Genomic DNA, 27,713 nt, shown 5'->3' with positions numbered 1-27,713 from the left:
TTGTCTTTCTCCCTGGTACTGACAGTGCTTGCTGATTTTTTTTGAAACATCATAATATACACACATCATGAGAAAAACAACACGTACACATACTGCTTTGTGAAAACACGACATGTAGCCTCAGGAGAGCCAGAACTTCTAAAATGTACCACGTACGAATAACAGGGTCCATCCCTCATGTGAATGACACTGACGGGTAAGCCTTTCACCGACTGAGCTACCTCACAGCACGACACAGACGCGGAATGACTTCAGATTCTCGGTTTCACCTTTTGAAATAAACGACCATAAATAATTCCTTTGAGCACACGTCATTTTAAATACTCCATTTTGTTTCTGAAAATAAGAAAACTGTAAACTCAGAAGAATAGCATTAAAAATAACCCTGCATACACAGGAGTCCCCTTTTCTCTTTTGTTCATACGGCAGAGGGAGATGTCTTCACCCCTGTGAATGGACATGCAAATGCAGGGAAGGGGGGGGGGGGGGGGGTTCACCTACATCTGAAGATCATGGGAGAGGATGGGGCGTAAATGAAAAATAGATTAGTTTATGTACTTCAGAGAAAAACAGGACTGCTGTAAAGGGGGCGGAGGGTGGGGGGTGGGGGTGCTGCTCTACTTGAAGTCCAGCAGGTTGCAGTCGATCTTGTAGTACACATAAGGATAGTACTCCTGCTGGCTGAGATTCAGACCCGGAATGTCCATAGATGCCTGCAACAGAACAGACAGCTTAGGTTTGCTTACTGTCGGGGCTGAAATGACGGTTTAAATTCAGCCGTTAATTGGTGCAGACTGCACTCTTATTTCAGCATAACATTTAAAATCAGTATGTGCAGATCAAACGAATCTCAGCAATATTCATACAGTGTCTGCAGCATATGGCGTTACTCAGTGAATCTTCAGTAGGTCTTTTGATCTACCTACTTCTGTCCATATGCTGAAATAGGAGGGCAATCCATATCCATGAAAAACATATTTCGCTTTAGATTTGCTGCCACAAGATGGGAGAGTCCTGCTGGCAAAAACAGGTACTGATTGACAATTCCTTTGTAATTAGTCTGAACACCTGTGGTGACATTTACGAATGAGGTTTAAAAAGGTTGCCAACAAAGTGCCACCACTTCACTGATGAAGGTGGCATTCTGAAACTTCACTGAAACTCTTTTAGACCTGAAAGCCCAGTCCTAAATGTCAGGAGACATTACCCCTGGCACAGAACAGTCTGTGCCCAGAAAACAGAATGGAAATTGTATTTCAAATCATGTAATTAACCATTAGAAGACTTGCAATGAGAGCTTCATGTAGTTGAGCATTTAATATGGGGCCAGAGAGGCTACTATTCTGAGCCATGAAAATTGTAGTAAAAGGCTCACTAACATTTTTAGAAGCCAAATACCAGCCAATGGAGTGCCTTTTGCTCCAGGCACTTGACCACCTGAGGCTGCCTGACAGGACTGTCTTCACTGAACCAATTTAGCTCCCATCCCCAGTTCCGAGAATGTTAGCGCTTTAAAGAAACCAGAAACGGCTTTTGGGTTACGTCTCTCTGGGACTGATGCAGCTTAATCCAACTCTACACGCTCGCTTGAAATTGGTTGGTTTAAGTCTGTTCTTTGAGCGTGATATCAAAGCTCATCTGGTAGAGCCCCACTGAGGGGGCTTGGCTCAGTTTACTCACGTCGATGATGGCGGCCGCGCTGCTGTCCAGGTGCTTGTACAGGTCGTACAGAACCTCCCTCAGCTTCTTCATGTTCTTCTTGCTGGGCTGCAGCAGCATGGCCTGGAAGTTGACGGGTAGCCCGTACCTGTGGACGTAGCAGGGAGGGGGGTGAGGAGGGGCTTAGTCTCAGAGCTGCCCAATTGAAACACTGAAATGCTCCAGCCTAGGGGCCTTGATAGGCCTCCGTGGTAACACATATTACATTACATTACGTTATCGCCATCTAGGAAACGCTCTTATCCAAAGCAACTTACATAGGTTACAATTTTATCCACTTATACAGCTGGATATTTACTAAGGCAATTCTAGGTTAAGCACTTTCCCAAAGGTACAGCAGCTGTGCCCCAGCAGGGAATCGAACCAGCAACCTTTTGGGTACAAGTCCTGCTCCTTACCACTATGCTACAGTGCCGCTCCAACACACCACACCAAAACCAACTGCACCATGAACACACACACAAGTGTGCAACTTGAGTCCACGATTGGTTAACACGGGATGGAGTGGGCTACAGTTCTGGACGCTGAATCTGAGTGTGATGGGTTGATATCACACGGTCATGGGTTGATATCACTCAGTCATTGGTTGATATCACACGGTCATGGGTTGATATCCTGGGCGAATGTACTACCTTGCTGCTTGTGCTCTTGAGTTGTACTCATGTTATAGAACTTTTCCACTTATCAGCCTCAGTAAAATTCAAGCTGGATCAATGTACTGCAGAACATGTAAGCTATATAGGAGGCAGTGCTGTGACTTACCTCAGAGAGGAGCAACTGTGAAGTGAACAGAGAATGTAAGGAGTTTTGACATGCATACTTTACCTTAAGACAGACTCCACAAAAACCCTTAGTGCTTTTACATGGATCCACGCAATGAACGCCTCACTGAAGTTCACCTTCAGCCACCGAACCAGAGGCCCCTGACAAGAGGAAAAGTTTGGAAATAAGCCTTCCTCACAGAGCTCCACTCCCTTCTTAGACAATATTGTTGTGCATACAATTACAATTATAAAATCTATTAAAAATTGGAACCATGGTAATTCCAATCATGGTAGCTTCTTATCACATGAGCAGAGCTGCTTCTCCTCCCTGAGAGAGGGTTCTAGAAACTGCAGAGTCATCCCTCTGGAGGGGGAAACAAAGCAATACGTACAAATTGCTTCTTCTTGTCGGTGGACAGACGCGTCATTTCCTCCTTGTCGGCCTTCATCTCCTCCTCGTTGTACTGGAAGTCGCGCACCATGAACCTGGAGAGGGACAGAGCTTCAGAGGGGATGGCTCTCCTGGGCAGCGTTCGACCCAATGCCCCCCCTAGTAAGCCGTCCCTGTCAAACCACCCCCCTCCCCAGCAGTATTGCCAGTATTCATGTCAGACACGTGCCTGCCACCACATTCACTAGCCAACATTTTGGCATATATATGGGTTTCTGGACGTGAAACTGCTAACAGTCATACATGCACATGGGGAGGGTTGGGTACTGAATGCAGAAAAGAAACAGAAAAGAAGTGCATGTCCTTTAACGACGAGAAGCAAAACACCTTACATAATTCACTTTCTTTGGCAAAGCTTACTGAATCTACAAGGCCTTCACCAAGTGAAGTAAAATAAGTGAAATTCAAATGGCCTGGTTGTATACCAAATTCTTACTGAGCTCTTACTGAACCTTTACAACAGTTCTGTCAATTGGCCTTCATTTCACACCGAGTTACCCTTGAGCCGCTCCAGTGTGTGGCTGGAAGCAGCAGGACTCACTTGTACTCCCTGGCCTTGTGCCTGAAGTCATCGATGGCCTTTCTGAACAGAGTGACGCTGAACAGGCCGCTCTCCTGGTCCTCAAATAGCAGGCTGTGGAGTGGTATTCAGCTCATTACTGGAGTTGGTATTACATACGCCTTCTAGTAAGCCCTTAAGGAGTTACTGATACTCTTCATCACAAAATCAAATGTCAAATATAAACATAAAATGATAATTTTATCACACATCCATTTCCATTTACTGCAACTCTCATTCTAAACGCACACAGGGGAGAAATTCAATGAGAGATTCAATACATTATCAAACCATGAGATCAACAGCAGTCTTGTGTGGCTAGAATCACACGCTATTCCATAATTTGAGGGCAAAATGAATTTCTGGACGACCGAGAAAATGTTCCACAACTACCCTGACGACCCATCTTGGCTTGCATGCGCGCACATGCAACCAATCAACTGGCTTCAGTAATTTTAAAGAACTGCGCCTGGGGTAAACATCAAAACCATGTTTCATCATGACTGTGATTTCAGAGTGCTTTAGAAAGTTGTGTCTGCATGACCAGATTTTTAAAGCTAGGAGTAATTAATAAACTAAGGGGTAATTAATCTGTACAGAAGGGCTACAGTGAGGATGACAAACTGGCCTTGAAGTACCCTAATGGAAAAGGAACACTATCAGCCCTACTGCAGGGCTGTTCCCCTAATCAACCCCTGCAATGCACAGAGTGAGACACATAGAGGCAATGGGAACTTGTTTTAAGGCATTTCTTTGACCAGACTGGGATTAAATGCCCAAAATCCTCTGGTCTGACGGCAGACCCATTTACCACAAAGATGCCAACTGGCTTACAAGAAGACAAAATTATGATATAATGTAATGTAATACTGGGTGCTGGAATGCCTCACACTCCATGGAAGCGTACTGAAAGCAGATGAGCGCTCAGTTCTGCAGCCCTGTACGGCACATCAGATACATTCAGGGCTCAGATGCCCACTATGAAAGCCAAGCAATAATAGAACACATGGCAGACAGTACACACAGGGCGGACAGATAGAAGGGCCATTTGGGCCCCATTGAAGGAATAAAAACCCTTAAACACCGCAAATAAAGCCCGATTATGACATTTAACAACCGGCAGCAGCATATGAACAGACCGCGGAGGTGCCCGGAATGATTATAATCGCTGGCGGCAGTTCTGAGGGGCACTGGCACGTATTCGGATGAATGCTGAAGACTAGACTGTACAGTCGGGCTGAGCTGTGCTGTGTCACCTCAATTAACATGAGTCTCACGCTCTCCTTGCTCATTACCGCCTCCGCCCAGGCGTTTAGCCACCTGATCCAGCTAATCAGCTACTTGTCCGGGCTCGTCGCCTTCCTCCTCCACTTTCCTGACCGTGTGTTACGTGAGGCGTGGAGTGTGCTGGGACGTCCTGGGAGTCCTCCAGGATCAATGTTCTACAGCATCAGAAGTTCAGCCTGGCCTCATATGAATTCTCTTACCCGCACTGAATGAAAGGCACCTTTGCAGGTTTATTAGAGGTATAATTCTGTATAATGTCCCTCTATGTGGTACTGAATCTGAGCAAGACACACCGTCCCATGGGAAACAGTGCTCCTTTCCTCAGCTCTCCTACGTGCTGCAGATGGCTGGTTTCCATGGATACCTGGTCTCCTGAACTTTTGTGCTAGCTGTCCCTGTTCCTCTCCTTTATGGGTTGACGTGAGAAACCTCAGTGCATGATGGGATTGCTACTGTACATTCTAGAAACTGGGCCCCCCTACTACAGCACTTATACGCGTATTACAATGACGCTTCTTGCAAGAATAAGACACTGTTGTTTACATACCTGACCAACAAGCTATTGGATATTTTTATAGCCTAACTGCTTTGTAATGGGTCCCCATTTCATTCAACTCTGAGACCCGGAGAGAGGAAGTGAGCTGTACACTTATCCATTTCCTCACAGTAGCCAAGCTCCAGGTGTCTCACATAGTGCCCTGTCTGCCTAAGCCAAAAACAAATCTTAACAGATGACTTCGCTACAGTTACTGGGTTTTATTATGATGTACCCATATCCTACAAGTAATAAGCATGTATCACCTAAAAGATTAAAGAAAACAACAGAATTTCATGCGACATCTGAAATTTCAAGGGTTTTAAAGTGAAGGCTGCTACCAGCTTTCAAAGACTTAGAGTTAGGGTTAGGGTTAGGAAAGTCAGACATACAGCGTTGTGTTGTGCCACCAATATATCAGATCTGTCAGGACCATTGCTTCCTCATTGCACCTAAACTGTGGAATGCTCTGCCCACACCCTTAAGGTCTGCTGATTCTGTGGATTCTTTTAAAAGGCAGCTTAAGACATCTGTTTAGACAGGTGTTTGGGTAATCTGTATGCACCAGGTCTGCATTTTATGTATTTATTGTGTATTTTATTGTGTATTGTGTTTTTTAGTTTTTAGCTTTGTTCTTTTTAAATACGTGGCTCAGATGGTCATTTCATATTCATGTTTTCTCTCTTTTATGTTGTATAATGCTCTTGTAAAGCACTTTTTGACTTATGTCTGTGAAAAGCGCTATACAAATAAATTTTACTTACTTACTCATTAAAACATTGTACCTGAGATCCACGACCAGAGAACCAGATTACAGAGACTCCATATTATATCTCATAAATGTCTGTAACTGAGAAACAGGAACAAAGCTGACAGTTTTATAATGACTTTTATCACTGGATACCTGTGATCCAAGGTTAAGGTTATCACTGCTTGAGCCCAGCTGTACACACTGTGCAGATAGTAATTAGTTAATGCACTCACTTAGTCGATCGCGGCACCACCATCTCTGCAAGCGTTTCATACGTCTTCTGCCAGTCAGCGTAATTTGCTCTGAGGAAGAGAAAAGGTTGGCGTTTTCAATGTGAAAAATCAACAAAAATCAACAAAAATCTCAGCACAAAAGCAGTGTAAGAGAACCCAAAAGACTCAACAACGGAATCAGTTAATTTACATTTATTCATTTTTCCAATTTCCAGCAGAGAAACTGGCTTTTTAATTCCCGGTCCTAATACTTGTGTATTTTCACTGTACCCATTTAGGAACTACTGTGTACGTTCACGTTGTGGCTGTTAAACAAATGTATTTACATAGAAAAGGTAGAAATAATTACATAGTACTAACAATCATTAAACCTATGCGTATGTAAACAGTAGTGGATACAGCGCATGTAAATACACACGTATTAGGGCCACTCAGTGTAACATAGGACCTCTGGGAATTGTGAATTTTCTTCAGTGGAAAAGCACAGTGAAAAACAGACATAAAACATAGTGCCATGAATAAAAATGCCCTCTGAGAAGACATATCTGACAGATTTACTGTTTCTTCATCTTTAGACACTAGAGGGAGCTCATTCTGTTTTCTCCCCAAAACCAAGAAGATTAGCAACTACATAATACAACCTACTGCAATATTTTTGTGTAAAACTTTACAATTCCTTTCCAACACAGTGTTATTTAAAATTAACATGTTAAAACTTACTTTGGGACAACCACCAGCATGGTGATCAAGTACTCCGAGTCAAGCACAAAGTCTTCTTTCTTCACAATATCAGCCAAACTCCTGGTCAACAAGCTCCCCCTTGTGGAAATAACAGATCATTACCATTCTGTCTGCTATGTACACTTCAATTCTCTTGAAGATGTCTTGAATAGTGTATTCTTTGGTAGACCACAAGGGATGCATTTTTTGATCCCTATCACTAATCCACATAACTGCATCTTAAGTCTGAGGCAAAGCCTACTGCACCATATGGAAAATAGACATCTGGATTCCAAAAAGAAAGTGTACAAAGTAATAAAAAAAAAAATCACCAGCGATTGGGCTGTAAATGAAGTTACAATGACAGAATCACCTGCCTGACTGCCTCAAAGTAAATGAAATGGTTGCCTTTGGGACAGGGGAAATGAAGGGGTTTTAAGGCTACTGCTATGAGTGCTGAGGCTGCTGCAGGCATGCACTCTACTGCAGGGGTGGCCAACCCTCTCCTGGAGAGCCACATGACCTGCATGTTTTAGATCTCTCCCTGCTCCAACACAGCTGATTCAAATGATCGGTTTGTCATTCAGCAGCTTCAGGAGTTCATAACGAGTTGATCATTTGAATCAGCTGGGTTGGAGCAGGGAGAGATCTAAAACATGCAGGACACGTGGACACTGCTCTACTGAGTGCCAGTCTAGACACAGGCAGGAAGTTGTGGGGACGGAGCCACCACTCACGCATTCTTCCTCTCCAGGTTCTGCAGGTTCCCCTTCAGGTTGTTGTAGGCCGACGCCCTGGCCTTCAGGTCATTGTCGATCTGTGTCACTTGCTGCAGAGCAGAAGCCAAGAGATTTTGGTAAGAGTGTGCTTTTAAAGTGTTTCACAACACCCACATGACATCAGAGAACACCGCCGGCTCACAGGCAGTGTCTGCAAGGCCGCACTTACTTTGGATATGATTTCGGAGATGTTCTTCAGAGACTGTTTGATGGGATACTTCGCCATGTCCCACTGAAACCTGGTGATGTAGGTAACCAGATCCACTAGAATGGGGAGAACAGTAACATAAATCCCAAACTCGCCATCCTTCACCATCAAAGAATTAGAACTGAAATGACTCAACTGAAGCTAGGAGCTGGTAGAAATCTCAAAAGTGCATTAATTTTAAATGTGCAGAATATCACCTAGATGTAATAACCAAATCCACAGTTTATTAGCTTCAACTAAGCAGCCTCACCAGGCAGTTAATGATTCTTGGCTGTGATGGGTTTACTATACCAACCAAGTATCAATCAAAATTAATGCATAAGGATGGGCAAGTTCCTTTTACATTCTTCTTTAAAGTATTCCTTTAAAAATAATTAAAATATAAATGGAGCCCTTCATTCACTCAGGAAATCTAAAAAAGCACACAACACACACCAGTAGTTCTCCTCATTACAGTGTCTCATTTTCAAGTGTTCAGGCTCATTCTTTATATGCAGATATAATGATACAGATATAAGATCTAATAGCATGTATACTGCCCTTCCCCCGCAGGCCCCCTTTGACCTGTACTGCTGCTTGGGGGCATTCTTAAGAAGCATGCAGAGCGATCGCTTGGCCGCCACACCTCCGTTAGCGAGCAGGTTCTCCTGGACTTTGTCCCGGCTGTCCTCCAACACATCGGCCATGTACTGTGCCACCTTCTTCACCACGCTGCCGAGAGGACACAGGCGTGTCATACAGCCGCACCCCAAAACCGGCATCCACAGTGCCCAAGAGCAGCAGGGGCGTGTCAGAGTAACACATTGACACGGGGGTCACATTATTTCCCTCACACTCTACATCAAGTATTCTAAACGGACGACTATGTTTCAGACCCATCTCAATAGTGGAGTTTACATTGAGCATGTCAGAAATATGTTTGTGTACATAAAGAACACAGACTGAATTGTATCTTCACACATGCATTTGATTTTCATAGAGTGCCACAGACGTTAATCCTGCTATAGTGACATTATTTGCCTTTTTCACAGTTCCGGTTCTGCTTTGCATTCTGGGACTATTTATGCAGATCCGGAACTTGCTGGACCACATGTAACAAAGCTACACCCCCTACCCAATTTCACCCCACCCATTCCTGCTCCAATGCCTTCAGTCACGCCTACACTTAAGTAATTTTGCATTAAGCAAATACAGGTCAGGTCACAGTACTATTTATGAGCCTCATTCTGCCAGCCAGGTTGCCTAGAGCCTCTACATGCTGTAAATATACCTGAGAAATGTCCATCTGTTACCAAACTGCAAATGGCTAACTTTAATCTGAGAATGTCCAGTCGCATTGCTCTGTGAAATTCCTCATGTTAATGAGTTAAAGGAAGAAGGTACACTGAGCTAACATCACATGACTCAGATCACATGACTCAGATTGGGATGTGGCAGGGAGGGAACAAGTCTCACCTCCAAAAAAGGTTCTTTAAAACCTCACATCAAATAACCTGCATGTTGAACAGGGAGCCTTTTGCACAGTGCAGAAATTATTGGAGGTCTGTCTCTGTGGCTGGCACTGTTAGAGGATTAACAGCTTCACAGACACAGCGCTATCATGCAGATTACCTCTCGACAAAAGCATCCAGTTTTGCCAGCTCGTCCGACAGTCCCACCAGGACATCTAGCGTTCCCACCTATTCAGAGAGCACAAACCACAGGAACACATGATGTAGCCGTTCGTTCCAATCAGACCAGCTGATTGAGAGACTACTGGCGCTCTGGGGATGGTGTAGACTACCTGTGACTACCTCATCATGAAGCCATGCACATTATTAGGTAAGTAAGAAGAAAGGAGCAGCCCCTGACTTTAAAAGCGTGGACAATTCCTGACTTTAAACATCGCCGATGATTATTTACGAAGCACTGAAAAAACAGACCAATGAACATGCTGATTTGCTTTATACCTGCACTCACCTGCATACAATGCATTTCAACCTCAGTCTTCTTCAGTGTTTCCTGAAAGTCTTCATAAACAATCTTTAGCTTTGCACCATATGTAAAGTCTCTAAATGTTCAGTATTACGCTTCAGATGTTGCTCCTTTCTTTTGTGGACATTATAATTATGTCCAGAACACTTAAGACCATTGCTTCCCACCAGGCATTGCTGGGTCACTTCTCATCCAGTTAGACATGGGTCAGTCATGCGACCCTGGGATAGTGGTGAGGCTACTGGATCACAGTATAGAACAGGAGAGAAGACACTGGCAGCCGGGTTACATCACCATGAGGGTGAGTCTGCCGGGCAGGTCTGGTCATGTGACCTCAGGAGGACCAAACAGGGCTCACCTTGAGGTCGGGGATGGTGAACTTGTTGTTGGTGGAGAGGTTGTTGCCGCGCGTGGCGGCGACCAGCTTGTCCCAGGTCTGTTGGCAGGTCTTCTCCCCCGGCGCAGAGATCAACCAGAACTCAGTCATGGCTGCGGACAGAGAGAGGGCCGGCTGAAGGGGCAGGGAGCTGAAAGACATGACACACAGCTTCCATGAGGAACCCGTGGCCCACTGTCAGCTCACACACAGACATTCCATGATTACCAACTGTAGAGTCACCTTAGGTCTGAATAGGATGGGTTGCCTTGCCTTATAGGGACATTGACCAAAATGAGAAACACTCCGTATGAGGTTACAAATGCACTTTTTATTCAACATGGACACTGAAAAATCCACGATCAAAATTTAAATAAAAAAAACTGAAAACAGGCCCCCCGTGACAAAAAGATGATGATATTTGTGCATATATGTGTGTGTGGCAGCATGATACTGCAAGCAAGCATATTGCAATACTTACATGCAATCATTGCAACAGCTCTAGTATTGGGAATGTCAAACATTTCTATATGTCTACTTTGCTTCTACTTCAAACTGTTACCTTGTCATAAGAAACAGTGTGTCTGTAATCAGTGCTGTCCTTTCACCGTATTCCAAGCACACTAATATCTCTATTACACCGTCAATTGAACAGCGCAGCCTGGAGATGCTTTTTACCACGTCGGTGCGGCTACATAATTTGAAAAGCATTCCATTCATGCTTCAAATGACAGATATGCTGGGCTACAGCGGTCTGTGGTTAAAGTGCCATAATTTAAATCAGTGAAAATAAAAGGCTCAGAGAGTAACCTTTATGAACGCTTTCTGAAATGTGCATTACGCAACTATAATCTTTGTTAACACACAGGCGTAAATTTAAAAACACGGGCACCATCATTGTTGAAAATTTTACCTATTACTTCATTTTAGGAGGCACTGCAGAAAACTTCGCGCAAATAACTGTTGCGTCTGTTAAGAAGGCTATATAGAACGTGTCAGTCCTAGATCTCCTTCTGCTTCACGGTTCCACTTATTTCACTTCCGTACATGACAGATCACGAGCTGCTGTCGACATGTTGAGCTATAATTACCATTAGGTGGCTAGCTATCGGTAGATAACTAGCCACCGTTCAACCGTCAATGAAAATACATCAACCCTAGTTACCTCGCAAGGTATAACTTGGGATAGTATACCTGCATTCGCTAGCAACATGGACAATAATACAGGGCTAACTGGAACAGACAGCTAGTTTGGTCATGCATGCTTTTTGAAATCAGAGTCACTGTGATAGTAAACCAACGTAACGTTAGATAACATTCGCAAGACAGCGCCAGTAAGCCTTCAGCTAATGCCTGCTATCTAGCAAGCGAAACAGACCAAGATCAAGATAATGGCAATCGCTTTCAAGCACTTACTGGATTTACGATGAGAAAGAATCGCTTGGGCACGTGACGAAAAGCGTTGCTAATTCTCACAGTTGACAACTCATAGCTAGGCGGCTAGCTAATCGTTGTTTTTCATTTCAGAGGTCTTTCCAGAGAGAGCATCACACTCACAGTCAGCTGATCAGAGGAGAAGCTGGACTTCTGCGCAGAACGAGCTGCGCAGAGGACTCTCCCATCAGAAAGAGGACTGGGATGGGGGTTGGGAAAATGTTTCGGTTTGCCAAGGTTTTCAGCTCTGACCTCTACTGGACAGGATGAACATGTACGGAAAGCGCCTGATCTGTTTTGAGTCCCCTTGTCAAACAAATGATAAAAGGTTTCTTTTGAGACAATACGTGTATGGCACCCAAGCAACCTTAATTAGAAATTAAGGTTAGAAATTCCACGTCCATTTAATCTCTTTACTTTGGCTAACAAGCAATATCCGACATTGATTTTATTACATTACGTTATTTGCATTTAACAGACACTCTTATCCAGAGCGACTTACGTAGGTTATAATTTTACTTTCATCAATTACATTTTATTAATTTTGATAAGGTATAAAAATGTAAACATGGCAGCAAACGATAAGCAGTTAATTTTATATTGCAAGAGTCCTTAGTCTGTGATTGGTACACTTGTGTGTGTGTGTTCCACGGCTTCCTGGCAGACTTGACATTCCTGTTCAGAGCTTTAGGGTTGCAGCCAGCGAAAACTAACTGTATGAAGGATTTAGAACAAGTTAGAATTGCAGGATGAGTGTCATACTCATATGGATATATTAGAATATATTGAAATTAAAATATATTAATGCAAATCATAAATATATTCAAATATACCAAACATATGTAATTTTTTTCATTAAACATTTTGAATTTTAACATATTTGAATTTTAATATTTAACAGATTTTAAGTAAATTGTTTGAAGTAAAATATATATTTTTTATGTTTCTGTTTTTTTTAATATGTATGTTTTTCTAATATTCTCAGTACACATTATTTGCACAGGAATGGGAAGTTATACAAATGAAATTGTATAAATGTTGCATAATTGTATAAATTGCACCCACACACTTGCCCAGGGTGATGTACAGTGCAATTATTCAACAAACACATAGTGTCAAACAAAAAGTGAAGAATCTCACATACAAAACAATGACATAAAACAAATCAAAGCAATACACTTTGGGCCATGCATTCATGAAACTTATTGTTGTGGAAATAAGCGATCCTGATAATACAAGTATCACTGAATCTGTGCTGCTTATGTGTGGTAGTGAGTGTGTTCCTATCACATTGTGTCACAAGAAGTGCCATGCGGCCCCTTCTCACATCGCAACTACATGTATCATGAAATCACTCCATGATTCCAGTAGTTACCACAAACACATAGGTCAGAGGTCATGAAGAATGGAGGACATCATTTGTACTTCCTCTGTGGTATGCTGAGATATTTTTTTTTATTTTTATGTAATTGTTTAGGGGAGGTTTCTTGCTGAGCAACACTTCCAGGAACAGTACCAATAAGCAGAAACTGTTCATTTGTTGAGAGGGTTAGAGACATTGCTGCATTGCAGTGCTGACCAAGCCATCAGGAATTCCAAGGAAAGCCCAATTTACTTATGGTTGAAGTTCTGCGTAATTACAGCAGGGGTTGGGGAGCAGAATAGGAAAGAATACTGCAGATTCAAATCCCAGGTGAGCCAATGCAGTTGTACAACTGAGCAAGATGTATAATCTGAAATATCCAGTTGCTTAACTGAGCAATACACAAAATGTTAAGTGCAGAATGCATGCCCTTGACAAGGACATCTGCTAAGTGTTTTTTCAGGTGTTTCTTGTACTTTCTAAAGCACATAATTTCAGGACCTTGGACAGCAGTGGCCTTGCAAACAGGCACACACATCGCTGAGGATGATGGGTAATCAGCCCATGAGTTGCTAATTGGCTGAGTCAGACCTGTAACAAAATCACAACCCACTATGCCTGTGAGGATAGACAAATCTGGATGCAGGCACTAACCTGACAAATATGGATACTACATGCTGGTTCTCCAAACCTTTCAGTCTGTGACCAGGGTCGCTTTGAACTCATTCTTCAAGGATTTACTTACTGTGTAAGCCTGGTTTTGTTGTATATTCTGTTGTACTCTTAATTTGCTAATTCCTTGTCTTTGTCTCCTGTTTTTTGTGTAACCTAGTACAATGTGAAATGTCATTTTGTGTCTGATCTTCTCAAGATTCAATGACAAAAATGGTGAAGACTTTTAACATCAAGTCAGATCCATCCCAGGTAATGTTTGCCAAGTAGTTTGGCAGCATGTACAGATGCAGCAGTGAGAAGGTCCACTGAGCATCTGGGGCCAAAATCAATGCCCAGCCAACCATTGCGTCTCTTGGAAAGAGTGTGACAAAGGCAGGAAGAGGATCTCAGTGGGGCAGCTGGTGAACATAAATCATTTGGTTACATAATACAGAGAATCTCTGGTTTAACTTGCAAAAAAATTGAACTACTTTGTGTACAATGTGATGACACCTGCAATACAATATAATGGGCGAGTATTGTAGAGGTGACATGAGAGGTACAAATGGCGGCAGTGAAGGGAGTTACTGTTGGACCTTATCCTGACTGTTGTTGGCTTGATAATCTACAGATAGGGCAACAATACAAAAAGCATGATGGGAAATATCAAAGTCTGGGGAAACTCTATATTTGAATGTATATATTATATAGAGAGAAAGATAGATAGATATTGTATTTTTCAATAGTTGGTAACATTACCAATCTACAGACATCAGATGAAATAGTTTTCCCTTTGCATTTGCAAAAAAACTAATCCTCCACTGTTCAAAAACACCATGGCAACCATTGGAGGGTTTAATGTGCTTCTGCCATTGTTTTCAAACTATGTACTTTGGGGCTGGAGTTCAGATGCAAGCGCCAATAAAACGGGTCATGAAAGTTCAAAAAACACAGTAAATTACCACACACGCAAAGGCCACAGAGGGCTCTTTAGGTAGATGCACATTCTGACATTTTGTGGACTGCGTCCAACAAGTGAAAATACTCCCTGTTTAATGGGGTGAAGAAGTACAGAGCTTTAATATTAAAGCAAAATTTGAAGGGAAAGACGTAGTTTCTACCATCAAGAATCATTACACACTCAGTGTGTCCTCCCAACTTAATGTGGCATGACTTGCATTTTTTGTTGCTTTATTTTTATTGTTTTATTGCACGCTACAATGTGCTGTATTATGTCCACACAAACATACACAATACCTTTCAGTCTCTCACTCATTACATAAGCTATGATAAAAGTGTTTGCTCTGTTACTTTGCTCCATTGTTTAATGTGGCCAATATGTCTGGAATGGGTTTCTACACATCCAGGAAAAAACTTCAGATGCACTGCCTTTGGTGGATCACAAACTTGAACAGTAAAACGATAAATAAATGTTTTGCAGAAACCTACAGGGAATGTTTCCCTCTGGTAACACAGTGCAGCCTCATGAATACCAGCTGCACAGATTCTGAGCTAAAGTTAAACCCTGAATTTAAAAAGAAATGCAACCCAGACAGGGGTCCCACAGACGGCATAGGGTTTCAGATTCATGGACCTGAGGTGTCAGGACTCTGATGTAACCTGGTTCCTGGTGGTGGATGGGAATTCTGGGTGCACAATACTTGCAGCTGATTTACCACTTGCAGCAGCTGGCATACAGATCTTGACAGCGGGCACACTGAGTGACAACAGCACATTGTAGTCCAAAACAATAGGGATCCAATGCTGTTTTTTTTCTATTTCTAACCAAAAGCAACTTTAGCTTGTATGTGCTATTAGATTTACTATTGGTCTTCATAGTCTTTGGGAACAGGCATAAAATTGAATGAAATGAAAATGCATTCCTACAGGCTCCAAGTCACAACAATTGGGTATTATGTTCCCATGGTCTTGCCGTCAGCTGACATTACAAGTAAGCCCTTGTATGTTATTTTTAGTTATTTTTATTTTTAGCCTCAAACAAAAAAGACGTGAAAATAAACACATAGTTACACACAGTGACAGTGACCTTTTATAGAAAGACATGAAAACAAACACATACAGTCACACACAGTGACAGTGACCTTTAATGTTTTTGTTCACACATTTGCTGTATGTTCTTTAAGGACGTGTCTGCAGTCTTACAACAACAATATCCAGGAACAACTGCTTCATGATTTTGTGTAAAAAATTCTAGTCAGGCTTAAAAAAACCAAAAGAAACATTATCAGATGTAGCTTAGATTAAATATACACATGCAGGAATAAATATCTCTTACATTCACATGAAACAGAGAAAAAATACTCCAGTGTTAAACATAATTCTATTTGCATGCAATGTCCCAGGTACTTTTTACAGAGAAATTATATGAATTAAATACATTGCCATCTGAAAGATGTGTTATGTTATTATCTGAAAGGGGACTCAGAATCCATGTAGTGGTATTGTTAATAGTTTAGTAAGAAGCTGACACGTAACCCCACTTATGTTGTTTCGAATATAAAGATACTTTGCAGCCAGGCCATAATAATTCATATGGAACAGTATTAATGGATAATTATATAGACCTCCGTGACATTTGAAATGAAATTGACACTATCCTACACGTACAGTATGATATTAGATTTTCATGCAGAGCAAAATCTTGTTCCCACTTCAGCAGTTTTTCCAAGAACCACACAGTAACAAAGTGTCCCTATGTTACATCACTATGGATTATGTGAGTAAACAATCACCTAGAATTAATTACAAAAGCGCATTAGTGCATGACAAAGGTCAGCAGGAAGTTTGTTGTCCTCCAGAAAACTGGTGATAGGCTATGTTGCAGTGGTAGCAAAGGTCTATTCTGTTGCACTCCATACAACAGTTCACAGATTAATAGATCCTTTCTTGTTAGTTTGCTTCAGACTTGGATCAGTGGTCTGTATGTTGTGTTGTGAAAAATATTTACCATCCTACTGACTGTGTGCAAAAGACTGTGGAACTCTGTTTAACTCAGTCTCCTTTAACAGCCAGGATTATGCATCAGCAGTACTTGTGATTTCCGCAGCAAGTAAACCTACAATTTTCATGCTAAAACATTTGTACTTCAGTGGAAAAACTGGTCAGGATTCAAACACTTTGAAACACTTCAGTTCAAAGTGTTTAGTGGTCATGCCACATCTGCAGCGATGGAAATGTAGGCTTAGATGCCTTGATATGTTTTGCCTGGTGAAGGTTTTAACAACACCTCTTGTGACTTTCTACTCTGATCAATGGCCTAGAGACAACAAATGGCTCTGCTGCTTTTCCTTGTCAATGTTAATAAATGACTACATAAACAGTCTATGGATTTTTGCCAGCTCACAGAGACCAAACCCACTTGTCGAACCCTTACACAAGTAAGCCTGACCAGGACTTGCACTCCGTATTCATCTGACTGGAGGAAGGAGTAATTCTAGATGCAAAGTCATCAGATGACAACCGAGGGTCTTGACGTGTATTCGGTAAAGCCAAAAGCGACCAAATTTTAAAATCATCGGAGAAACACCAGACCATTACAACACTGCACACTTCACCCATCAATTCTACAAGAGAAATAAGACAATTGTAATCAAGTTTGACCTCAGAGAAGACCAACCACCAGGATTAAACTTTTTTTACAAATTTTCCACACCACAGATAGTTCTGAGCGAAAACCACCTCTGTTGTTCACTACTACTATCTTGGGTATGTACATTTAAAATGCCTGTTCATGTCTGAAATATTGATGTTATTGTACTGTATTGGAAATATGCCATATTTGTTTCTTTTGTGACCTGTCATAGAAACTGTACAGATGACGTTTGTACAGATGCAGTTTGTATGACGGGATACAAAGGTAAATATAGCATATTTAAAGTACAATAACATGAATATTTAACATCTGTATAAATACAATGAAATCAGTATGCTATATTTGTTACGTTTTCGACCTGTCACAGAAAATGCATCTGCACAGTATTCGCATTGCTCGTGGTAGTTTTGTAACATTACACCACAGTCTTAATAGCATAGATTTTCTGTTTTGTTTTGTTTTGTTTTGAATCATTGTGTTACTTAGCAAGCTTTCGTGTCAAGATGCAGCATACCAGTCTAAATCAAATGGTAGGTGCAGATACTGGTCTAAAGTTGGCTTTATCGTGCACATGTCTATGTTCAAGTTAAAACTAATACAAATGACAGTTTCTCTTATGAATCGCACAATACGCAAGTGATATATACATCTTACAGTTTTTTAATAATCTGTGATGACTATAGTTCGCTCTCTGCGCAGGCTGAAAAAAGTGCACAATTACAAGTACATTACAATTATATTACATATTCCTAGGGAAAGCCGCTCTCAGACATAGTAACGTATTAGCCCTGGTCACTGGATAAACCCCGCCCATCACTCAGCTGAACTTCACTGAACGAGTGCGGTCATACATTCGCAGCTGATCCTTCAGTGAAGGCGTATGGCAAATCTGGCCTCTTTTATTTCTTACACTGGTATACCCACTACTCTTTAAAAATTCCGCCCAAAAAGAGAAGGCGCTTTGCCAAAACATTTTGGCCGTCATCTCGCGTAAGTAGCTCGCTGGTTTGCTGTAATCCGTTTTTTAATGGTGTGTTGGTCAGCTGGCTTGCTAGGAAGCAGCGTCCGCATGGTGCTGCAACTGGAGTAGCGCTAGGAGAGGAGAAGCTAACGTCGTTAGCCAGTCCAGCTAACTCGCAACATGGCGATTGGAGTGAATCGTTTGCGGTTGTGGCAGCTTGCAACGTTAGATATTCACTTAACTCACCTTTCTAGCTAGCCACGTTGCAAATGTTAATATTACGTGTTTGTGTAAAGATGTGAAATGACTAGTTAGCTATTTTAACTGATGGCAGATGTAGTAAAGCTGGTTAGCTAGTCTGGCGAAATATTGGAAAATCTGATTTTCTGTCATGACTTGTGACATGACTGTCATGCCGTAATAGGTATTCCTATTGAGCGTGTTTGAGCTAGCTAGGTAGTAACTGAACAGGTTAGCAAGCGAGTCAGTCTAGTACATTTTGAAGGGACATCTATGGAATGCATTCAAGTTTTTTATCGTATTTGTAGAATATTTTCCTTTGTCGGTGAGAGTGTGAAATTTTACCGTTGCTTTGAACGCTCATTCTCAGAAAGAGGAAGGTGCTTGCTGGCTATCTGAAATTTATTACGGTGTGCGAATAGTTTGACATGCGCAGTAAAATGTAACTAAACAGCGTCTGGCGGCTTTAACTCACTTTACCTGCGTTACAGTTTTGCAACAGTATCAAACATTAGATTGCAATGCCAATGTTTAAATTATGGACATGCTCTAGGGCAGGATCGTAACTTTCCCTCTTAGCAAGCTAAGTCCTTGAAACGCCCACCGGCAACAGTTGAAGCATTTTGTTTGAATCGAGCCATGCCTTTACTGTAAACTGTGGCTACCGTAGTTTAAACAGCGGGCACAGTCACCTGGCTTGATAATTTATTCATGTGCGGAAGCTAATCCATAAACAGCGAGACCTGCCCCCATCGCCGGCATGTGTCAATCAAACTAACGAAGCGCCTTAACTTGCGCCATTCTCTATACAGTGCAGGAATATCTCCTTTGATATACCTTACTGCTTTTTAATTTGATATCATACTTTAATTATAGGACAATTATTATGATGGAAGACTATTGGTATTTGTGGTGAAGTGTGCTGACTTTGCACAATCTAAACCCATCCAGCGTTCCCCCACTATAAATCCTGTGTGTATATTTGGGGTGCAGACTGTCACATGCACAGAGTTACTGAAGGCGTCCTAATCGCACTGAATAAAGGCATCTGCTTTGCCAGTGTACATAGCTTAACTGTATCATAGGTGAACTGTTCAGAACATCTGAAACACAACTTTATACAACCAATGTAATTCGCTCTGGATAAGAACATCTGGTAAATGGCTGTAATGTATAAGTATTTTTGCAAATACGTATACACACCATGTTCCTGAATCGAATTTGAGCGTATTACCATACCCATTTACATTTTGTGCAAACTAGTATGAAAGGGGATATTGTATGTGTGCAGGCTAAGTCACTTAGCCCGTGAGTGGAATATTTTTTTATCAGAATAAACTCCACTATCACAGCACAGAGACTGTTTGGGCTGTTGTCAAAAACTAATTACATTTTTTTTCATGCTTATTGTCCGTTATTGGGCTTGCGTACGATGACCATCCCTTTTGTTAAATCTTTAATGTCTTCCCTAGGGCACACCACTGTCTGCACAGGTGTTTGAAAACTACCCACAAGGCCAAGGGGCGGTCCTTCAGCGGGAGCAGTTTGACTTCAATGCCAAGCCGCCTTGGGACCCCAGCTGATAGAGGAAGTGGTCCATCTCCTGACCATGTGAGTGGCGATCTGTCTGTCTTTTCCCATATGTCACGCACTGTATGTTGAGGTCACGCAATCAGGACGGTTGGTCTTTTGCTTTAGAGTCTACCTCCTCATTTTTGTAACTGGAGTAAAGCAAGGCATTTTTTGCCCCCAGGCATTTGGGAGTCTCCCACCTTTTAGTGTTTGTGTTGTAGCACGTTAAAATAACACAATTTTGTTTTTGCTAAAGTAATTTGTCAGTACATGCTTTCCAGTCAAAGCCAATGTGCTTTAGTAAGTTTCACCTGTATAAAATGAAAAGTGTTATACACTTGTATTTGTTATTCTGACATTCATTTTCAAGTCCTCACGAGTATGGATATCTTGTTTCAGACAGGGTCTATCACCCATGCAAGACAACAGACAATCATTTGTAACATGTATAGTCTATGTTGGAGGAATAAATTTTATTAATTTTTCAGACAAGTAGATTCTGTGTGTTTTCTCATATGTACAGTACAATTGAATTACTGCTATACGGAGGGTTTGGGAATCAGGTGTCTTGCATTGCCTGCATGGTGATTCTCTCCCTCTTCTCTGCAGTTTAATGCAGACCTGCAGGACCCCAGCAGCTCGGCGTCGACTCTGACTCTGGACAGCTCTCTTTGTGGTTGGCTGATTTGCGGAACACGGTTGAGATGAAAGTCCTTGCTGACGAACCAGTCTACACCATTAACGTGTTGGACAGAGGGGTGACCGTTGATGATGTCATCGACGACCGCATTCACGAACAAACTCTGGTGAGTGCAGCAGTAAATGCATTACACATGAATATCTGCATAATCGGTGAGACTGGGAAAATGATTGCCGGAGCGCTTATTCGCTTCAGTAACACGGACTCTGTCTCCGAACTTCTGTTTGTACTTGACCAATAAGCGCCGTCGGTCAGCCACCTGACAGCAGAACCCACAGGGGTGGGGAACAAGCTTTTGTATTAGTGGCTGACTCGATAATCATCCCCTCCCGTTCACCGAAGTTGCAGATAAGAGTTCCAAAAATTAACTTGTCTTTTAGCTCGTTCCTGTTTGTTGAGGTAACCGATTAACCGGGGTGGCGGACAGATTCAGACCCGGGTTTAGTCCTGTCTGCTGTTTGTGCGTCAGTCCACTCCAGCTCAGCACATTTTAGTGCCATTGGTGAGTGTGTGTGCGCCTGTGTGGACTCAGGTCTGGTGCGTTGTGTCTTGCAGGCTGAGAAGAACGCGTTTTTCGTGGCTGACCTTGGCGCCCTGATGCGACAGCATGTCCTCTGGCACTCCCACATGGCCCGGGTCCGGCCCTTCTACACGGTCGCATGCAACAGCAGCCCGGTGGTCATTGACGTGCTGGCCGCCCTCGGCGCTGCCTTTGTGTGCGCCAGCAAGGTGATTCACACACACACACACACACACACACACACACACACAGTCTCTTTCATTCCAATATCTCACATCTGCTCAAGATATATTTTCTTTTTCGTATGAGTAAAACAGTTTGATATAACCTAGTAGGTATTCCTAAGTGAACATCACAGCTACTTCACTGTAGTAAAACATGGAGGGAGATGGGCAAATTAAAAATAAAGCTTATTAGCAGCAGCAACCAATAAAAATATATTATTTACATGTATAAATATGGTTATATAAAATTTGTTAGACAGCATAAAGGTGCTTTTAAAAAATATAAAGAGATTCATCAAGGGCAAAATGTTCTGCTTTCAGAAGTATGACAAATACACAGAAGGCTCATTGTCATGTGACCTCTAGAGCGCTTTGCCCCTAAGAAAATTGAGAAATTGCACCACCTACTGGAGAAGTGTATGCCAGCCTCAGTAAAGTGTATTGCCAGACGCAGCCTCGTATCTTAAAAGTAAGATGTGCCTGTATCCTACTGACAAAGGCAACTGCAGTAACACACAAGTAACAAGTCGGCTCATGGATTTTTCTGGTGTATTTGCGCACGTCACAGAAAAAGGCACATGTGCACAAAAAGTAAACCAGTGGCTGTCAGAATAAAAGTATAAAAAGACTTCTTGGAAATGAAAGTTATAGTACAGGTGGATGTTTTAAGAACGGTTTTTATTGGTTAAAGCAGCCCTAGTTTTATTCTGGTGCGGTTGTGTAGGTGCGTGGCGTGTGTGCTGCTCACGCGTGTTCTCCCGTGTCAGAGCGAGGTGGAGCAGGTGCTGAGCTACGGCGTGCCTCCAGAGAGCATCGTCTGCGGCGCTCCCTGCAAGCAGCTCTCCCACGTCAGGCACGCCGCCAAGACCGGTGTCCACCTGCTGGTGTGCGACAGCGAGACGGAGCTGCGTAAGATCGCACGGTGTCACCCCGCCGCCAGGTACACGTCTGCCATTTTACAGAGCACATGTAGGCCCGGGGTTTCCCCAGCACGAGTCTGCAATATCCAGGACACTGTTTAAACAAGCGGCCCCTAGAACACGTTCAATGCGTTGAAACTTATTTTTGGTCCTGTACACCGTTGTCTTAGAATAACTTGAAATAAGGTGGGGTAACTGTTTTACCCTTGAGAAAGGCACATAACCCAGATTGATTCAGTAAATATCCAGCTGAATAAATTTATGGTTTGTAATCTGTGTAGATAGCTCTGTATAGGGGTGTCTGGCGAGCAAAGAAAAAATGCAGTGTGAAACTTTTGAGTTTTGGACCGGGTCTAAAAGGACGGGCTTTAATGCTGTCGATGGCACCATTGGTTATGTAGGCCTGTGCTTCTGTCCTTAGGCTGTTGCTGCAGGTGGCCACGGCGACTGCGGCGGAGGAGACGAGCATGCCCTTTGGCTGCACGCTGAAGAGCTGCAGACACCTGCTGCAGTGTGCCCGGGAGCTGGGCTTGCAGGTGGTGGGAGTCAAGTGAGTCTGTTAGCTCTTTTAAGGGGGGGGGGTCAAAGGTCACCTGGAGCTTTTTCTCTTTTCATTTGTCACTCATTTTCCTTACAGATGTCCAACTTGTTATTAATTTTAACTGTTCTGGCAGGTACCCCAGAGATAATGTAGACATAGCTTAGCATTTCCTTGGACATGCCAAGGAAACGCTAAGCCAGTGGCCCACACGAGGCATGTATATAAATGCTTGGCCTGTCAGACAAAGACTTTTTCCTCAGTTTTATTTTATCTCTCTCTAGAATACCCTGGATCCCTTTTAACAGGTCCTTTCCATTGGAGTAATTACACCTGTGTTTCATTTCATTGTTCCTTTTCTTTCTCTCTCTGACTCACTCCCTCTCATTTACTGTCTCTCACTCTCTCTCTGTCTCTCACTCACACACTCTCTCTCTCCTGCCAGGTTTCACGTGCCCGCCTCCTGCAGCAGCCTGCAGGCGTACTCCCACGCGCTGTCTGACGCCCGCTGTGTGTTTGACATGGGGGTGAGTGGCTGCTGGGTGGGCCGGTGGTGGGTGGGAGTAAATAAGGTGATGCTTTTCAGCAGAATGTGGGGAAGCTGGATTATCCTAATACTGACTTTTTACCGCTTACATCGTGCCAGCGTTCCAGTTGATTTACTTGTTTGTCTCTGCATCGTGTCCTACAGGAGGAGTTTGGCTTTGACATGAAGATCCTGGACATTGGTGGGGGGTTCAGTGGGTCAGAGGGCCAGTTGGAACAGGTACTTTGGGGTTTTCCTGGAACTTCGAAGTCCAATGTGTCACCTATTTTAAGCATTGAAGGTTTTCCTTTTAAAAGAGTTTTTAAATTTTATATGCTGGTTTTTTTGTTGACAATAATAGTATGACAATGATAATGCATATTTGTCATAAGGAGAGAGAATTTGAGCCAAAATCTTACGTTCAGTCTCATCTCACATAATGTCTCACAGTTTTATTACGTAAGTAACCCTTCTGTAATGTGGTCAGTCATTCTACACCTGTGGTTTTAATGTGGTCTGTTCTCCCTGTCCATCATGCACAGATTGCGTCCGCCATTGGGCCGCTGCTTGACCTTTATTTCCCTGCTCTGTCCGGAGTGCACATCATGGCCGAGCCCGGGAGCTACTATGTGTCCTCCTGCTTCACCCTGGCGGTCACCATCATTGGCAAGAAAGCGGTGGGCCAGGACCAACATGGCCAGCCTCCAGGTTAGCCATGTCCCTGTTCAGAGGGGACGCAACCTGCATTATAATGTATAATAGGCAGCTTTTGCCCTCTCGCTGTCTCACGTGGTTTTATCCGATTCATTCTCAGATGGGATGTCCCCGGGCAACGAGCCGGATTTCCTGTACTACATGAACGATGGGGTGTACGGGTCTTTTGCCATCAAGTTGCTGGAGGACACAATCCCAGCTCCATCAGTTCACAAGGTGAGTGCACAGGTGACAGTGGTGAATCAGAAGGCCAGCTAAATGGATTTCGAGCTTATCTCGGCAGGAAAAGACAAATAACTTGGCTCCTTTGACCCCAGCATACATGGACCATCCAAAAATTAAACTGTGTTCTCTTACTCTGGTATTTGGAGGTACAGTTAGGTATGGAAGGACATTGGATGTCTACCTTTTTACACCCTACTTCTCACAGTGGGGAACAGCTAGCAACTCGTGCAACTGGAGCTAATACCTGGTTACTTAGTAGCAGCTAGCTGTCTTGGAGGAAAAATGATGCAACTTGACGGAGAGTTCCAGAGTTTGGTCAGTAGTGGTTGAAAATCAGTAGTTTTCGCCTCTGTTTTTTTCATTCACACGTAGCTAGTTTTTAGCCTCCCGCACCTCGCTGTAAACCGTGGAGTTTTTTTAGCATGGCAGCGTTTAAGTGCACCTGGATACGTGCCAGTGGAAAGAAGCTGGGGGTCAGCACTGGCTAGGCTGCATGTGGCTGGAGGAGTCTGTGTTGTGAAGTGCTGCGTTTGTGTCTTCCATCCCAGAAATCTGCGAGGGGGGCGGAGCCGTTGTTTGTCAGCAGCCTGTGGGGGCCCTCGTGCGACGGGCTGGACCGGGTGGTGGAGCGCCTCCTTCTGCCCGAGCTGAGTGTTGGAGACTGGGTCATCTTCAGCAACATGGGGACCGGCAGTCTGGGGGAGCCGTCTAGCTGCACAGCGATACAGAAACCTCCTGTCTACTACATCGTCACTGCAGAAGACTGGTGAGCGCTCCACATATACACAAACAGCACTGGAGATGAGAGATGAGTGCATTAAATACACTTTTAAATTGGATTGTTTGTTCTTTCAGTTCCATTGGTAGAGAAACATGAAAGCATGCTTATTGTTTTCAAGTTTACTGAATAATGCAGTGGCAAAAGACTCTGTCGTTTTAATACAAACTGGTAATGCATATTGCACAATAATTTGAACAAAGGGCAAAGCTTGTAATTGTGGTAGGAATAAAAACTTTCCATTTGCAGACAAAACTAAAGACAACATGGAGGTCTATACAGAATATGGAGTTTAGCTCTTCCTCATTTGTGTTGATCCACAGGTACGAGATGCAGGAAGCTGGAATCAACTTGGACAGCACTTTGAATACGTTATTGGTGCCATACTGCTTCTAGCTCATGGGAGGACACAGTCACCCTAGTCCATTGTGACATCGGAGTGGTTCTCCAACCCATGATGTCCCCAGAATTTGTCGGGTCATCATTCCAGAGGTGGAATGACCCTGAAGGAAGCCCCTAGCAGTGTTTCCACCTTAAGAATATGAAGAAGAGTGTTCTCTACAGAGAAGAGAGAGAATGTGTCAACACTGGATTCACAGCTATATTTTTCTATTTGAAAGAAAAGCTAATATGGTGTCCAGCAAACCCATCTGAAATTAATCTAATGAAATACGCAAACAAAATGGATGATCTAGCAGAGATAACCCATAAACTGGGTTCTTTCTTTTTCAGTTCACATACCTGTAGGCTTATGATGTTCATACTTGTCATATGACCACAATTTAAGTCAGTTGTCTGCCCCATATATTGCAGTTTTCTAGAAATCCAGTCTGGTCTGATTTGAACATATAATTCAAAAATCTAATCAAAAATCTTTAGCATTATCTAGTGCAATAAAGCAGTTCAAAACATTTTTCTCATTTTTCCATGAAAACTCAACCCATTCAAGATGCCAGCTAACATTGTATCAGTTTGGTTACCTTCATTTAAAAATCTAAGTTGTACAAAAACTTTAGAAAAAACGTTAGAAAAAATATTGATTTTTTTTTTGAAGTGCTGCCTTTTAACAAGGCCTCATTTGAAGTTTTCATTGTACCTCAGAATGCCAGTATCTTGACCTTCTGTGTGCGGGGCTTGGGAAGTAGTCTTCTCAAAGTGGCTTTCAGACTGTAGTGGCTGTTTGCCAGGTGGCTGATTGGTAATTGAGTTGTGTACGGTCAGGTGACTGATGGGTAATTGAGTTCTGTACAGAGTAGAAGGCTGTTCTTGTTTATGTTGCAAAGAGGACGACTATAAAAAGCTTGAGCCAGAGATCTGAGTGGCGTGGTCGTTCCCACCTCGTTGTTCCTGAACGTGCTTTGGTTGGCGTAGAGTAAGTGTTTTAGGAAACGTGATGGTGAATGTTGTTAGATCAGAAGAGCACCCCCGACAGGAAGGAGGTCTGTAAGGACATTACCTCCAAGTGATGAGTTCAACTCAGGTGCATGTCACTGTTTGGAACTATAGCCCTGTAGTGTTCCAATGTGGTAGTTTAACTGTCTGCTATTTTTAAACTCTTCCATGGAGAAAAAGATGCAAGCTTTAATGTAAAATACATTTTGTCTACGGCACTAATGGACCATAGTGTATATTTGTCTGTAAAATTGTGCTGGATGAAGTAATGAAATTGTTTAACTTAATAAATCTCTGACAGGGCTGATGTGCTTTTTGTAATTGAGTGCACTTTGCTCATGCAAATCATGAACTGTGTTATTTTTATCAGTGCACCGTGTACTAAATCAGGCAAACACGAACATGGTTCTTATTTTTGTAGCACATTGAGTGGGGCACAACTAATGTTCTCACAATGTCAGCTTTCTGTCCATGTTCTAGTGTAAAGATACCTGGATGAGCGATGTACACACTCAACTTAAGCATCTATTAGGGCACCTGTTGTTCAGTTCTCCTATCAACCCTTCCAACAGAATAACACTTCAGTCTTGTTCTTGCAAAAAGGCTTTATTTCCTTTGACAAAAAAATATGCTGTAAAAAGGATTTTGCAAAGTTGTTGATGTAAAAAAGGGAGCCATTTGCTGGCAGTTGTGACACAAACTAGCTGACATTTATTCATTACATTGACTTGGTCAGATCATCACAGTTGAAACATTTTCAAACCAATGAACAAAATTAAACCACCACAAAACACTTGTGTTTTTAAAGTTTCAATTCGCTTCATAGAATTTTGAACAAAAATCTTCACACGTGTCCCTAGACTAGGCCTTTTGCTACATTTGAGTACATCTGGTTTTGGTCATGGTTTACACACTGAACTGAACAGGTATTTCTCCTACTGGTAGAACCAAAGAACACTATTTCATTAACAAATACGACAAGA

The 27,713-nt window shown here is 42.6% G+C and overlaps 2 protein-coding genes across 3 annotated transcripts; one reads left to right on the top strand and one right to left on the bottom strand.

Annotated features, from left to right (window-relative positions):
- Positions 1-487: 487 nt before the first annotated feature.
- Positions 488-11,940, bottom strand: atp6v1c1b (ATPase H+ transporting V1 subunit C1b). 2 transcript variants are annotated; one of them, XM_036515584.1, is made up of 13 exons: positions 11,773-11,940; positions 10,339-10,507; positions 9,618-9,685; positions 8,632-8,717; positions 7,968-8,062; positions 7,757-7,848; positions 7,020-7,118; positions 6,300-6,368; positions 3,476-3,568; positions 2,876-2,969; positions 2,545-2,642; positions 1,681-1,807; positions 488-713 (listed from the first exon to the last, which is right to left on the bottom strand). In XM_036515584.1, the coding sequence occupies exons 2-13, from the start codon at positions 10,465-10,467 to the stop codon at positions 618-620; spliced, it is 1,146 nt and encodes a 381-aa protein (XP_036371477.1). In that variant the 5' UTR covers positions 10,468-10,507; positions 11,773-11,940; the 3' UTR covers positions 488-617. The 2 variants fall into 2 exon arrangements, with proteins under 2 accessions (XP_036371477.1, XP_036371478.1); XM_036515585.1 differs by having other exon boundaries at positions 10,339-10,469.
- A 6,337-nt stretch (positions 11,941-18,277) lies between these two features.
- azin1b (antizyme inhibitor 1b) lies at positions 18,278-26,202 on the top strand. Its single transcript, XM_036555554.1, has 12 exons — positions 18,278-18,410; positions 20,094-20,232; positions 20,803-20,999; positions 21,449-21,622; positions 22,405-22,577; positions 22,979-23,107; positions 23,541-23,622; positions 23,787-23,861; positions 24,164-24,329; positions 24,436-24,551; positions 25,109-25,326; positions 25,662-26,202. Exons 3-12 carry the CDS (start codon positions 20,898-20,900, stop codon positions 25,732-25,734), a joined length of 1,308 nt encoding a protein of 435 aa, XP_036411447.1. The 5' UTR covers positions 18,278-18,410; positions 20,094-20,232; positions 20,803-20,897; the 3' UTR covers positions 25,735-26,202.
- Positions 26,203-27,713: the final 1,511 nt, after the last annotated feature.

This window comes from Megalops cyprinoides, chromosome 21 (genome assembly GCF_013368585.1).
Source record: "Megalops cyprinoides isolate fMegCyp1 chromosome 21, fMegCyp1.pri, whole genome shotgun sequence".
Taxonomy (NCBI): Eukaryota; Metazoa; Chordata; class Actinopteri; order Elopiformes; family Megalopidae; genus Megalops; species Megalops cyprinoides.
This window is presented reverse-complemented; position numbering and strand designations above follow the sequence as displayed.

Bases quoted from the DNA above. Each gene is read 5' to 3' on its own strand.
- azin1b (XM_036555554.1), top strand. From the start codon at position 20,898: ATGAAAGTCCTTGCTGACGAACCAGTCTACACCATTAACGTGTTGGAC. The intron at 21,623-22,404 runs GTGATTCACACA...CTCCCGTGTCAG, and splicing joins CCTTTGTGTGCGCCAGCAAG to AGCGAGGTGGAGCAGGTGCT. The intron at 22,578-22,978 runs GTACACGTCTGC...TTCTGTCCTTAG, and splicing joins CGGTGTCACCCCGCCGCCAG to GCTGTTGCTGCAGGTGGCCA.
- atp6v1c1b (XM_036515584.1), bottom strand. From the start codon at position 10,467: ATGACTGAGTTCTGGTTGATCTCTGCGCCGGGGGAGAAGACCTGCCAA. The intron at 7,119-7,756 runs GTGAGTGGTGGC...TATTTCCACAAG, and splicing joins AACCTGGAGAGGAAGAATGC to GGGGAGCTTGTTGACCAGGA. The intron at 3,569-6,299 runs GTGAGTGCATTA...ACCACTCCACAG, and splicing joins GTGGTGCCGCGATCGACTAA to CCTGCTATTTGAGGACCAGG.